The following is a 13,645-nucleotide window of genomic DNA, read 5'->3' on the forward strand; positions in this document are numbered from 1 at the left end:
TTTCGCGATAACCAAATGAAAAATGCCAGAAAAAAGTGCCAATGATATTCAAGTGCCTTCATATGGTGTTTCAGGTTCAGGTTTAGGTGACTTTATTTGTACCCATAGGTAGATTTCTATGACCAAGATACTGTACTAACAATGGTGGTGTTCAAACTGTATAATGTCTCTGTAAAGTATATATTCTGGAAAAAGATACAGTTCATTATTATTATTTTTTTTAAAATAGTGTTAAAGAGGAAAAGCCATATGAAAAAGAAATAAGAAATGATACTGTATACATACCCATTTTTTTATTCTTATTTCTAATGTTAATGCATGTCAATTTAAAAGTGTTTACATTGCTGGTAGGTTGTTATCTGCAACTAATGTCGATATATCCATACAGGTGGATGAAACTATGATAATATTATATTATGACATAATAATATTATGACTCTTCTTTTTTACTCTATTTAAACAAACAGGATATGTTACATAGCACTTACAAAACCTTCATACACTTAGTTTACTTCTTGAGTGGTTTTGTGTTTGTAGTGGTGGGCCGGCGTTGATGTCTAAAAGTTGATGTTTAGGTGTCAATTTATTAAAAACACATGAAATTTATACATTCACAAATGGCTAAAATGAGGAGATTTGAGAAGCTTTGCCTGAGGAGTATACCTGCATGTCTGTGGAAGATAGGTTTCATTTTTCCACTTAAATGTTAAATTCCACATGTCAGACACGGGCATGTTCAGCCCTGTGATTTTGCCTGCAGTACTCGGTCGTTGTTACGTCAAACCCTCAATGGTACACTGGACTGATACTGAGATTATGGTTATTAAACATTATTACTCTTTGATTTCTCTTTGACTTTCCTGAATTGCAAACATTTATCAAACTCAAACACTCTATAGAGTTAAAAAGAAAAACAAACAATACATTAATACAGATAAGTTAAATATATATAAACAAATACAAAGATACATCTACTATGTTTCAGTCATAGTGGTGAGGTACTCTTGTGGCCAAAATATAACAAAGACAATGTAACATTTACAATGCAACAAAACGAGCACAATAATTGTTTACTCTTCATTGTCTTGTTTTGAAGATCATGCTTGGCCAAAATCTGAATTGAAATTGAAATCTCTATTAATATCCCAGCTGTAATAAACATTACAAAACACTGTTGATGTTGCACAATAATACTCATTAAAGAAGACTCAAGATGACGCAAAATGGTGTTTATAGCCGTTTGAATATCGTTTTTGAGAATAGAAGAAATATTCTGCATCCCTCCATCCTCTCACACATGGCATTTTGGAAATCTCATTATACCTTAGTAGAGAGCAAGAACCAGAATAATGTCCAGAATCTATGCTGTAAGGCTCCAGAAACCAAACTGTGACATGTTGAATCCTTCTGGCTGATTAAGAGCAGGTCTTGTTGGCATTTCATCAAGAGATGACCAGTGGTGTTGCCTAGATACGAGTCAACCCTCCATCCGTCTGTGCGTCTCTTTGTGTGTGTCAGATAATTCAATTGTGAGAACTTGATTACACAGGTTTATACAAACATTCTTATGTGACCTCAGTCTTATATGATCAGTATACAATAATTCCTATTTGTAATGGCAATGAAGTGAAAAAGTGTTAGCGCTTAACAATTTCAATCGTTGTTACAAAAAAGAGGCATCCCTCCTGTTGACAACACAGCTGTTGACATAGAAACCAAACATGTACACCACTTGATCCCTTTAATAGTATACAGGGGACATAGTGTACAAATGCCTATGGATAGAGTAAACCTGGTGGAATTGTGTTCTCTTTGGTTCTTTGATACGTACAAAATCACATGTCAAGATTCAGGAATCAGGAACTGCTTGTTTGAGTCTTCATATTCAAATACTTACAAAATAAGTAATAGGTATCTCATGTTCAGGTGTTAGTATCTTAAAAGTTTTGTAAATCTCTACTTTTGTTTTTATCCTTTAAATTTTTGGAGATATTTCTAAAATCTGTCTACTGTTAGTTTACTCTGTGGCTCAGAGAGAAACGTGTTTTCAATTTTTTTGTATGTCCAGCACATGTTGAAAAAGTGACAATAAAGATGACCTTGACCTATTTGTCATATATTGACATACATCTATGGACAGATGTATTTTAGATACCCATGGATTTCCAAAACACAGATAGGATGTGCAAGACGATATGGAGGTCTACAGGATTAGACAGTGAAACAGTGCCACCATGTGGCAAAAACTTAAAGTTAATGAAATATTACATATTATACTATTAAGTAGCAGCTTGTAACACTTTAAAATATAATCTCATTTGGTTTAAACATTTAATTTATAAACACAACTATAAATTCAAAGGATATAAACAAATCTGTGCAGCAAAGTTTCCATTACCTAAGCAAAATCAAAGTTTAATTGATTTTTGGTCATGATGGCTGACTTTTACCATAACAACTACAACTTTTAAAGTTGTCCTCCTCCAGTCAGCTGATGTTGTTCATGAGTATTAACATCTTGCTTCCTGTCATTATCAGTATCTTCCCGGTTCTGGCCTTGTAAACATTTCCTCTGATTGTCCCTTGGGTCTCCGTGGAAACCTTCTATCACAGGTTTTACAGGGGGAAGCACCAGCCTCGTCCATTGCCGAAGTAACATGAGTCTATCCCAAGTACAGGCTGTAGAGAGGTTAATTCAGACAGTAGGACCTGCTTAATCTTTCTCTCTCTTCTCTTGAAATAATTAAGAGTCTGTCATTTTCTGATTAAAAAAGACAAGAAATACAGATATTTAGAAAGCTTTGTCAAAATAATGCAGCCAAAGCTATCTAGTGTGGTGTTGAACTGAGTTTAATTATGGTGGAAAACAGGTGGTTTTCAGGCGAAGGCAGATGCGTATCTTCTGCATAATACATGGTTTGATATTGGAGCAGTGGGGATAAATAACTTATCTATCCACTTGTACTAAGTCTGGGGAGACATCCAACTCGGCTGCTACCATTATTCAATGTAGTAAAGGGATGTTTGATGAGGTAAAAAAGGTTAAAAATTTGACATCTGTATGACAGTAGTTTAATAGTGGGGAACTGAAAAGAGGAGGTTGTGAATGTTATGGGGAGCGTTGGGATGAACACAGGGATTTATAGCCTCAATAAACTGTCAGAGTAAATTTCCACAGCAGGAGTGTGTGATGGGGGATACTACCTGCTGCCCAAGCTTCTCATCTCACGGTCACTTTTAACACGTCTCTTCCAAAAGTCTACTGCCCAAAAACTACCACAGCATAACACCTTACTGAAACCAGTCTGACTAAAATAAGTCTGATAGAGTTAAAATCTCTTGATGAAAAAATAAAGGATTCAAATTTGAATGAAACTAACCTTTTTCTCTCCCTCCTTTGCATTGCCACGTTTCTTCTCCCGGACATTTCTTTCTGCTCCAGCTCTTTCTCTGTCCCCTGCACCAAATAGCTTCTTGGCCCACTCATCTTTCTGAACAGCAAGTCGGTGGGTGTGGGAGTGGGAGTGGGAAATGGAAGACGGAGGAGGCTGACTTCCTCCAGGTGGTGGCAGGTGATCTCCAGAGGCCAGTGGGGCCCTGTAGCGGTCGGCAGGGATCTTGTTCATGGGTGGGGGCAGGGTGCTGCAGTTAGCTGAAGACCATCCGTCGGTGGATTCTGCATAGGACTCCTGATCACTGCTCAAACCCTGGAGGTGGCTGTGGTGGTGCTGCTGGCGCCAATCTCTCAGCACATGAACAGGCAGCCACCGCTGCTGCTCCAACCCTACTCCACCTAACCCTCTCTTTTCACCTCCCACAACAGCCCCTCCCCGCTTTCCTTGTGAATAGTGTTGTGGGTGGACCCCTCGAGAAAGCCTGCCAGGAACATCAGTGTGAGCCAATGGGAGAGGGTGAGGGAGGTCAGCCAGGTGTTGTTCGTGACGGTAGTGGCCATTCCTGAGAGCTGGTGGAGGAGGAGGTGAGTGAGGGGCTGCAGCTCCCAGGGTAGGACTCCAGGCCTGCTGAGATGAAGGTGGGCTGTCCCAGTTACGAGGACCAGAGATGTGGTTGTGGTTTGAAGGTCCTCCGAGGTCGACTAAAAGTACTCTGTTACTCTTTTCCTCTGGTAAAAAGTTGCAGATACCACTATCACTGTTGCTGCTAGTGCTGTGGTTCTGCTGAGCATCATTGTCTGGATCATTGAATGCACGAGCCCTCACCCCCTCAATGTTGTCTCCCATGTCTCGGTAGAGGACAGAGACAAACTGAAGGAGAGGCTGAGAACTGGGAGGGAATTCTAAGCAGCCTCCTGTGTCTGGGTCAGGGGTGCACTCAAAGCCAAACCTCCTTGCTACTCCTAAATGGACCTACAGAAAAAGCAGTCACCATTAGATGTGTTAGTTGCTGGGGATGCCCGCAGAATAAATGTGTAAATTACTAACTCGCTTCAAGAAATGTTTCACTTGTTGTTCACTGTTTTTAAACGCATAAATATAAATATATACTTTTATATACATGTTGTTGATCACTGACACATCATACAATCAGCTTTGGATAAGGGTTTTTTGTGTTAAAGATTGAGGCATTGAAAGTAAGAATGGGTTTTACTTAGTGATTTATATCTTCAGTCAGATATTCATTTATTTAAGTAATCACTGTTCCCTTTTCAAATACCAGTACTTTGTTCAGCTTCTTTGTGTCAAGGAAAGGCAACACACAGAGAAGGTTTGTTATTCAAATGAAAGTATCATGCTGTTATGCTGTATTTTGGTTTTGTAAAATCATTGCCTTTGTACAATTAAACTACCCAATACTTAATAATAATGTTTTTTAGGGCATATCAAGGTGAGCTGAGCTGTAAATTGATATGACATACATCAATCTGTATACATAGATTAATTCAGACTTGGTTTCAATAAAGTCAAGTTTTTTTCTTTTAATTGACGTTTTTAGCCCCTTAACATCTTGTCACAATGTCTATAATCATACCTGGTGGTGACAGAGGTCCGGATCCACAATGAACACATGGCAGGAAGTCCTTAAACTGCTCTCTTCATCTTGGCCATTGCTAAAGTAACAATCTTCCAGGTCGTCAGTGGTCTGCATTGTGACCAGTCCAAAGAATCGGCGGTCATCAGGACAGCAGGCGCTGAAGGCTAATTTTTCTGCAGGATAGGTTGCCAGAGCTTGACCTCTATCACTGCACAGACGCACACTGTCATGCATGACCTGGTGGGATAACATTGAAACACATAACAATAAACGATTAGGCAAAAAGAGTGCAACAATCACAGTTTGGTTTGGGAAGCAGACCCGCACAATGTTTAAAAGTAGGATTAAAACTTTCCTCATTGATTAATTGTTTAGTTGGGGCTGCCTCACGTTTGACTTGGCGCCTGTTGATCATTGTAGCAGACACTTGTTGCCTTGGGCCAACTAATTAGCACTACTATCGTTATTACTACCTTCTGAAGTAATATAATCATATCCATTTTATTAAAACAGTAGTTAATGATATCATTTGTAACACACGTTTTATAGATAAACAAATAAAAAACACTAACAGCAATAACTGCTGTGTGCCAAATGCTTGTTGGAATAGCAAGGTCTCTGTATATAACATTATATAAATAGTACTTTGTGAATAAAACATGACTTATCAGACATTACTAATGAATGACAAATGGAAGGACTTCTTATGCTGATGCAGTGTGATCAAGCACATAAAGTTGAGATACCTTAAAGGGCCATTTGACTTTAAGTGAAGCTAGTTATTCAGTCTAAGTTTATAAGATATTCTTAGAAGAAAGATAAAACATATTACCACACCTTCATAAGAACCAGCGAGTGGATCTTTTGTTCTGCCCGAAGACGCCTCATGCTGCATCTTATTGCTTGCAGGCTGTCATTCTCTAAACTCATTCCTGTGGAGGCCAGCTCAATTGAGCCCAAATAGCCAACAATCATGCCCACATTTAAGATGCCCTCATTGGGCTCTAAGATCAAGTCACCCCCATCTTCTACATCCAAGTCTTGCTCTTCATGATGGTGAAGGTGGAGCTGACGAAAGTCCGAGTCCAGAAAGACTGAGTCATCATTCAGAACTTGGGCCATCTCTTCTTCAGAGAGAAGGTTGGGGTTACTGTGGAAACGGGTGTTCTGATATAAAGGGAACTCCGGATCAGACAGGGGACGTGGCTTGGATGATGAGCTAATCCTCGGTCTCTCCTTGTCTGAACTGCTGGAGGAGTGGCTAGAGTTTTCAAATATCATGTTAAAAATGCCTCCGGACTGCAGCTCTGCCACAACCTTCTCTGCCCTGTTTATTCCCAGCTGTTTAGAATCTAACTTGGGTTTATACCAGCCTCCTCGGGCTCCACAGCCTGACCTGCTGTTATTGTTGTTGTTCACGCTTTTGTCATAGAAACCATCCAACTCATCCTCACTAGAGCAGGAGTCCGGGTAAGATGCTGCCATTGCATTGCTGTTATTGTGACGACTGCCAGTCGAGCGTTGGTGGTGCCGCCTGTGACGTTCTGCCTCTGCGATGACAAGTTTCAAGATGCCAGAACAGCGTCCAATAAGTTTGACCACATCTTCATGGGACGCCTTAGAGACATTGATGTCATTAACAGAGAGAATGTGGTCTCCTGAACGCAAACCTACATACTCTGCTGGGCTCCCTTTCAAAATGCTGCTGAGCACACATGGACCTTGGCCTGAGAGTGTAAAGCCATACCCTGTTCTTCCCCTTGCCACTTCTACAGCCCGGATACGACCTTGCTGGACAGAGGAAGAGGGTGGTTGAAGCTGGTTGAGCGCACTTCCACCACAGGAGCGTCTTTTGGATGTTGCATCCCCTTGCCTGAACATTGTGCCAGGACACTTCCTCTTGTCCACTGATTAAGTAGGTTTTAATAAGTCATTGTTTGTCCCTTGCCTTTGCTACAGCAGGAACACAGCACATTTAGAATTTCTATTGTGTTGTTAATTTATATTATGCTAAGCTGCTTGAAAGCAGGGGTCAGTCATTCAAGCAACAGAGGGGTAAACTCTTGGTCTGGTTCAGGATTGTAGCATTCCCTGTGGTCTCACTCTCTCTTTCCAATGTCATGGCTAATTTACCTGCAGAACAGAACACAAATTAATTAGTGAAGAATCTCTGCATCTTTAACAGCTGTCTTTACCTTAGCTTGTATATTCTATATCAAATGTCTTGTATCTCTGGTAATGCCATATTCAATATAAGAAATCAATATGGTTAAAACATAATCCAAAATATCAGAAATTGCTAAATTACAAGGTTATACTTTTCAGTATTTATATTTGTGAGCCCAGGTAAAGTTAAAGGGACTTGATACACAGCCACACCTGTGAAGGGTGGAGTCACTGCAGCTCTGTCCAATGGGAAATATGTTTCACACCTGCTTTCACACCTGACAGGTACGCAACTTCGGGTTGCAGCATACAAAAATGTAACTTTTACTGTTCATTTTATTTAGCATATTTTCTGCCTATGGCGTTTATACCGTTTGTGTTCAGGGCTGCTTGCTTGTACATCATCTTAAAAAAACAGACTTTGAAGACAATGTTGACGTTAGCTAAGATTAGCTTGCAGTACAGTTAGCTTTGTTAGCATAACATGCTCGAACAGTTACAGGTTAGTCCTGCTTACAATGATCGCTTTTAAACAAAAGTAAAAGACAACTATGTGTTTTTGACTTTATTAGCAGAGCATGCCATGCTTTCTGACATTTACCAAAAAGTTTCTTGCCGTGACTTGCTGTTTAAAAGTGCATTCATCCATGCTTAACCGATTGTCCCGCCCCTCCGACTTCCAGATCTTTGGAATGTCGGTCTGTAAGGTCTGTAACTATGGCAACGTCAGTGTACACAAACGTTCACATCCTGTCATTGGTTTACAGAGTTGTCAGTCAGACAGCGAACAGTTATGGGGATAAATTGGCAAAAGTTAGTTTGAGAAATCACATATAAAAGTTGCTACTGTAGCATATTTATCCAGTGTCAGAATTTATCATAATTAAAATGGTAGTCCGTGATTTAAGTCATGTTAACAACTACTGAAAGCAGAGTTCACGCAACAAACCCTATTTGACAACCGTGAAGAGGCACGAGACGACAACAGCTGTGTAAAGTACGCCTGAGTTATAAAGTACTGATGGCTAAGTAAAAGGTGAATGTATGTCTTCGTTTTAATGTTCTTTTGTTGAATGTGCCTGGTCGAGCAGTTTCTCTCCGATTCTGAAATAACTTACTTGTCGCTGTCCGGCGGTGGGGCTGCCTGGGCAGTGTCCATACTTTAGTATCCAGGGTAAATTAGGTAAACTCAGGGACGATGGGTAAACAAAAGAAAAGGCAGCACCATCTGGCGAAGTACCCTAAAGAGGAGGAGGACTGGAGGGGAGGGAGGTCTGTTTAGAACGGACAAGCGGGGGGTGGGTGGGGATGGGGGGTGAAAAGTTCATTAGTTTGTTGTTTTCTACATTTCATTTAGGCGTCAGGTAATAATTTACCCGACACTGATTTTAATGTGGCTGAGTGTAGTTCAATATATTATTTTTTTGGGGTAAAGGGCTCCAAACAATAAATGCTGTATTATATTTATAATTAAAAAATATGTTTTGCATTTTTTATCTAACACATCCCTTTGCTGAATAACTGTCATTTCAATGTGTAATATCGTAGCGAAATATCTAAACTGTTTGGGCATGACTAAAGTGTCTATCCAAGGTCGCTATAAATGAACTTTTTTTTGTGTGTTAAGCACATGGTTAGCCCTTTGTCAAGTTCAAATAGATCCTGCTGTCTGCTATGTAAAGTCACTTAATACCTGTGCAATCATGAACACAACTCCGTGTTTCATGTACCATATGGTAGCTGCCTGGTAATCCTGTTTAATACCTTTTAATCATGAACCACTTATCTTAATGGGTCCTGTAAATTAAGTGCGAACTGTTTCCATGCTGTATTTAAAAAAGGAATTACAGCCTGGTTCAGAAAACAAAACAAGATCAAATGTAATAACCTTTCAGTAAGAATTAGTAAGAGGTCATTTAACAAGCTTTAAATACACTATAATAGAACGTTTATAGATGTCATATTTATGTTGGTTCATGATACAGTACTGATCAAAATCTTAAGACCAGTTACAAAATTGCAATAATTAGCATAAATAGAGATTCGAAATGCAAAAAGAAGAAATGGGAGCAAGAAACAAAAAGTTTTGAGCAGGCAATTTATTGAAAACAACAGTTTAACTGAAATAGGCTGTTCATCAGCTGATCAAAAGTTTAAGACCATAGCCTTTAAAAGGCTAAATCTGTGCAAAATCTTTTATTCTATTCCATTTTCTGTGAAGTGATCAAACTGTCCAGACTTTTCCTCTGGTAAAAAGTCAGACTCCAGACAGAAAAGCAAAAAAGTTCACTGCCTTTGAATGTCGTAGGATTGCTGAGATGCATAAACAAAGCCTCTCACAATGTGCCATCGCTGCTGATGTTGCGTGCAGTAAGACAGCCATTTTGCATTTCTTACAAGATCCTGAGGGTTATGGAACAAAAAAGTCAAGTGGTAGACCCACAAAAAAATCTCACCATCGCTGAGCTGGAGGATCAGATTGGCTGTCCATCAAGACACAGGACGATCCTCATCCCAAATTAAGGCTACTACTAGTGCTGACTGCAGCCTAGTTACCATCAGACGGAATCTGCAAGAGAAGGGCTTCAAAAGCGAAAAACGTCTTCAAAGGCCACGTCTCCTTCAACACCACAAAAGTGCCAAAAGTGCCCTTTGCAAGGGGGCACCAAACATGAGATTTTCAAAGATGGAAGAAAGTTTAATTCTCTGACGAGAAAAAATGTAATCTTGATGGTCCTGATGGCTTCCAACAGTACTGGCATGACAAGGTGATGTCTCCTGAAATTTTTTCTACGCGGCACAGTGGAGAGAGCGCCATCATGATCTGGGGTGCTTTTTCCTTCAATGGAGTCATCATGATCTGGGGTGCTTTTTCCTTCAATGGAGTCATCATGATCTGGGGTGCTTTTTCCTTCAATGGAACAATGAAGTTTCAGGTTGTGCAGGAGCAGTTGGCTATGTGGACATGTTGAGGTCATGACTGAGGGCCCTCGTCTTTGTGGCGATGACTGGGTTTTTGAACACGACAATGCTGCAGTTCACGTTGACTGACAAAGGACTTCTTCCTGGAGAATAACATCACTCTTTTGGACCATCCTGCATGTTCCCCTGATCTAAATCCGATTGGGAACATTTGGGGATGGATGGCGAGGGAAGTTTACAAAAATAGACATCAGTTGGATCAGTGGATGCCCTTTATGAAGCCATCTTCACCACTTGGAGCAACGTCCCCACTAGCCTTCTGGAAACACTTGCATTAAGCATGCAAAAAGGAATTTTTGAAGTGATCCACAATAATGGTGGAGCTACTCATTACTAGTACTTTTTTTTTTTTTTTTTTAACTTTCTGTTTTGAGGGGGTTTTCAGGGTTTTTGTGCTATGGTCTTAAACTTTTGATCAGCTGATTGAACAGCCTATTTCAGTTAAACTGTTGTTTTCAACATTGTTTTCATCATTATCTGCATTGATAAAGCAGTGACAGGAAGGTTGAATTTTCTGTGCAGAGCAGTTTTTTGTAAAATCTTAACCTGAAAACAATTCTATTAGTTTGTCAGATCAGCAGTTTAGCTTGAGTTACTGCATGAAGAGAATATTAAAGATGAAACATCACAAAAAACATTTTTTTTACATCTTTAAATAATTTATTCATTTCTACAACAAACCATATGTAGGTTTCAATCTAATGAAATTATTAAAAAATTATTAATGGACACTGCAGATGGTAAAAAAAGATGGTAAGGAGGTTGCAGGGTCCTGTTGAGGATCCTGTAAAATGTATGCAGTCCATTGTATTGTCAGATAATTAAATAACTGCCAATGTCCTCATTGCCAAGAGAAATGCCATGATCCATCCAAAAAAAATGCATCATGACATTTGTCCACATCCCAAACACCCATCTCCAATAACTACAAGATTCTAATTAATCTCATTACCCCAGTCCCATTCACTTCAAATTCTTCCTATGCTGGAGAAAATATTGATAGAATACAAATACAAGTTCTGCCCTCCTTGGGTTTATTTTGACATACTTTTGGAGACTTGGTGTCAGAAAAAAAAAGCCTTTGAGTTTTTTTTTTTTAATTTTGTTTATGCATTATTTCAACATGGTCATGGTGCTGACACATTTAGCATAACATCAACATGGTTTTACTTTTTAGAGCTGCAGGACTCTTTAATTATTAAGAAAGCTCCTTAAATCAACACGAGACAAACCTGCCAGTTTTTGAATAGTTGGTGTTTGTGGAAAGACGGTTAAAGATGAAATATTAAAAACTGACTCAGACCAAAAGAATATTGAAAGCTCAAAAAAAAATAAAAAAAAATCTACCACCATGCTATACTTCCTTAGCCGTTGATTTGTCAAAGCTGCTGTTGGTTGCTAAGGTTACAAGGCTCCCTTTGGATCATGTTACATCTTTTCTGCACAATGGTCATGGTAACCATAACCACAGGAATACGATATGAAAGACTATGCAAGAAAATAGTCAAATTAAGCATGCTTTCAAGCTTTTTAGTGTACAGGACATACATGTATTCAGTCTTTATCTAAGGCAAGTGTATGTACAGGGTAACGACGCCCAGCACCCTCCCAGGCAACCCAAGGTCAAGTCTTCATTAAATTGTATAAGCTTGTCTATTTTTGCATTCTGCTTCTTCCCTGGCTTTTCATTTCATCATGTGTATGTGTTAAGACAAAACAAAACATCACATTATCTTACTATTTTAAGATCTTTCATCTTTACACAATTCTTAACTTATCATGCACCATGGCTTTCATATTACTTTACAATATATATATATATATATATATTTTTTTTTTTCCTTTTTTACAAGATACAACCATTTAAAGATTGACTGCAAATTACTTCCAGCCTTATAACAACAAATCACATCTTACAACCTGAGAATAAAGAAAAGTACAAGAAAAGGACGGGTGGAATCATTGAGGTGCACTGTGGGGCCTTACAAGAATTACCGTACATACAATTTCTTTTTCAAAGTACTTGGCAGGTGAGCAACGTCATAAACAAACAAGAACATGCCATCTCCCCTGCTACTGGATAAAAGTAAAGATGACAACACTGCTATTTTGGTATTTTTCCTGCTCGAACCTCTTGTGTTGTCTTGTGGGTGCTTACAAAGTTATGACTATGTATAACGAAAAAAACAAACATGTTTTGTTATACTTAAAAATATGAACCCATGTAGGTGTTTGTCCACTGAAAACAACATTGACATTAGGCCACTGAACAGAAACAGAACGTGTTGAAATGGGTGCAAACAAGTCAATTTCTGCTGTGAAAAGTAACATTTTAACATCCAACCCCCACGTCTCATCATCATTGGAAAGAAACAATACTATAATTGATCATTCCTGCACATGAAATATTTTCTAACTTTCATCTTAAGCAACATTAAGCAGACATTTGTGATATTTGTGTCAGCCCAAGTATCCTAACCAGATCTTTAGCACTCTAACATTACACATTGAAAAATAGATGCACTGAAATTTTACACATTGTAAATACTTCGCTAATTTGTTTTCTCTGTTTACATAACGGAATTTACACCAAGAAAACGCAAAGTCCGAAAGGGAAAATAAACCAAATAAATGTGTGTTTGATTATTGTCTTTTTCTTATGTTCCAAAGTTTGATTCAAGGTGCTATCATTCGGGGGGGGGGGGGGGGGGGGGGGGGAACTTTTAGTAGTTCTACTCATTCATATCAGTGTTTAGGAAGGAAGGGGATGGGGCTGCAGTAGATTCGTCTGGCCCCAGCCACATGTATCTCGAATCCACTTTTCAACCAAAGCTTCTCCCTCTCTCTGTGTGCATCTCAGCCTGTGTCCTCACAGGGTTGTGTCCTGGTGGATTGACTGCAGGCAGCCCAGCAGCTGATGATAAGGGCTGCCTGGAAAGGCCACTGTCTCAAAGACAGACTGGAAAGCCCTGCGGTCCAGCTCCTCATCAATCTGGTGCCGGTAGAAATCCATTGCCACAAGGCAAAACAGGTTTATATCTACCACCTCACTGGAGCCCATTCTGCTGATCACATGTGGCAGTCTGGTTAAGAGCAGAGGGGTTAAGGACAACATAAACGTGTACAGTTAAGACTTTACCTTTACGTCCAAATACACTTAATAATAGTTGTATAGATAAACCACTGTCACACTTATGGGTGATCTGTCAGTTAAGGATACAGGGCTGAGATCCATTGGGAGGTTGAAGCAGAGACAAAGAAACAGGAGAGGCTCCACATGGCCATGGCTACTGGTGTTCTCTGAGTGAAGTTTGACAAGGACAACAGCACCCAGTCTCGCACCATAGAAGACTGGCCAGTGGCATGGAGTGTCTGGAAAACCTGGAAGAAGGAAAAGGGAGGAAAAGTAAACAGTTACTACATGAAAAATTCCAGACTTTTTAAAGATGTGCATAAGTCCAAGATTCAAACCACTCATTTGAGTGAGTCACATGTATCATGTTAG

General features: G+C 39.4%; 2 protein-coding genes across 6 annotated transcripts in view; both read right to left on the reverse strand.

Annotated features, from left to right (window-relative positions):
• The window catches only part of LOC306820119 (regulator of G-protein signaling 12-like), a 41,841-nt gene extending 32,080 nt beyond the window's left edge, over positions 1 to 9,761 (reverse strand). For 2 of the 3 annotated variants that reach the window (XM_079337815.1, XM_079337817.1), the window contains exons 1-5: positions 9,615 to 9,761; positions 8,277 to 8,432; positions 5,830 to 7,125; positions 4,990 to 5,229; positions 3,381 to 4,367 (exon numbers count right to left, since the gene is read on the reverse strand). In XM_079337815.1, coding sequence (XP_079193941.1) covers positions 3,381 to 4,367; positions 4,990 to 5,229; positions 5,830 to 6,873 — 2,271 coding nt within the window. In that variant the 5' untranslated portion in view covers positions 6,874 to 7,125; positions 8,277 to 8,432; positions 9,615 to 9,761. Of the gene's footprint in view, positions 1 to 3,380; positions 4,368 to 4,989; positions 5,230 to 5,829; positions 7,126 to 7,759; positions 7,837 to 8,276; positions 8,433 to 9,614 lie in introns of those variants that run through there. The other variant, XM_079337816.1, reaches the window with a different exon arrangement.
• Positions 9,762 to 11,988: 2,227 nt separating this feature from the next.
• htt (huntingtin) overlaps positions 11,989 to 13,645 on the reverse strand; it is a 37,657-nt gene continuing 36,000 nt past the window's right edge. For all 3 annotated transcript variants that reach the window (XM_079337813.1, XM_079337814.1, XM_079337812.1), the window contains 2 exons: positions 13,361 to 13,521; positions 11,989 to 13,223 (listed from right to left, as the gene is read on the reverse strand). In XM_079337813.1, coding sequence (XP_079193939.1) covers positions 13,010 to 13,223; positions 13,361 to 13,521 — 375 coding nt within the window. In that variant the 3' untranslated portion in view covers positions 11,989 to 13,009. The remainder of the gene's footprint in view (positions 13,224 to 13,360; positions 13,522 to 13,645) is intronic.

The sequence above is a fragment of the Symphodus melops genome, assembly GCF_947650265.1.
Source record: "Symphodus melops genome assembly, chromosome: 2".
In the NCBI taxonomy this organism is placed as follows: Eukaryota; Metazoa; Chordata; class Actinopteri; order Labriformes; family Labridae; genus Symphodus; species Symphodus melops.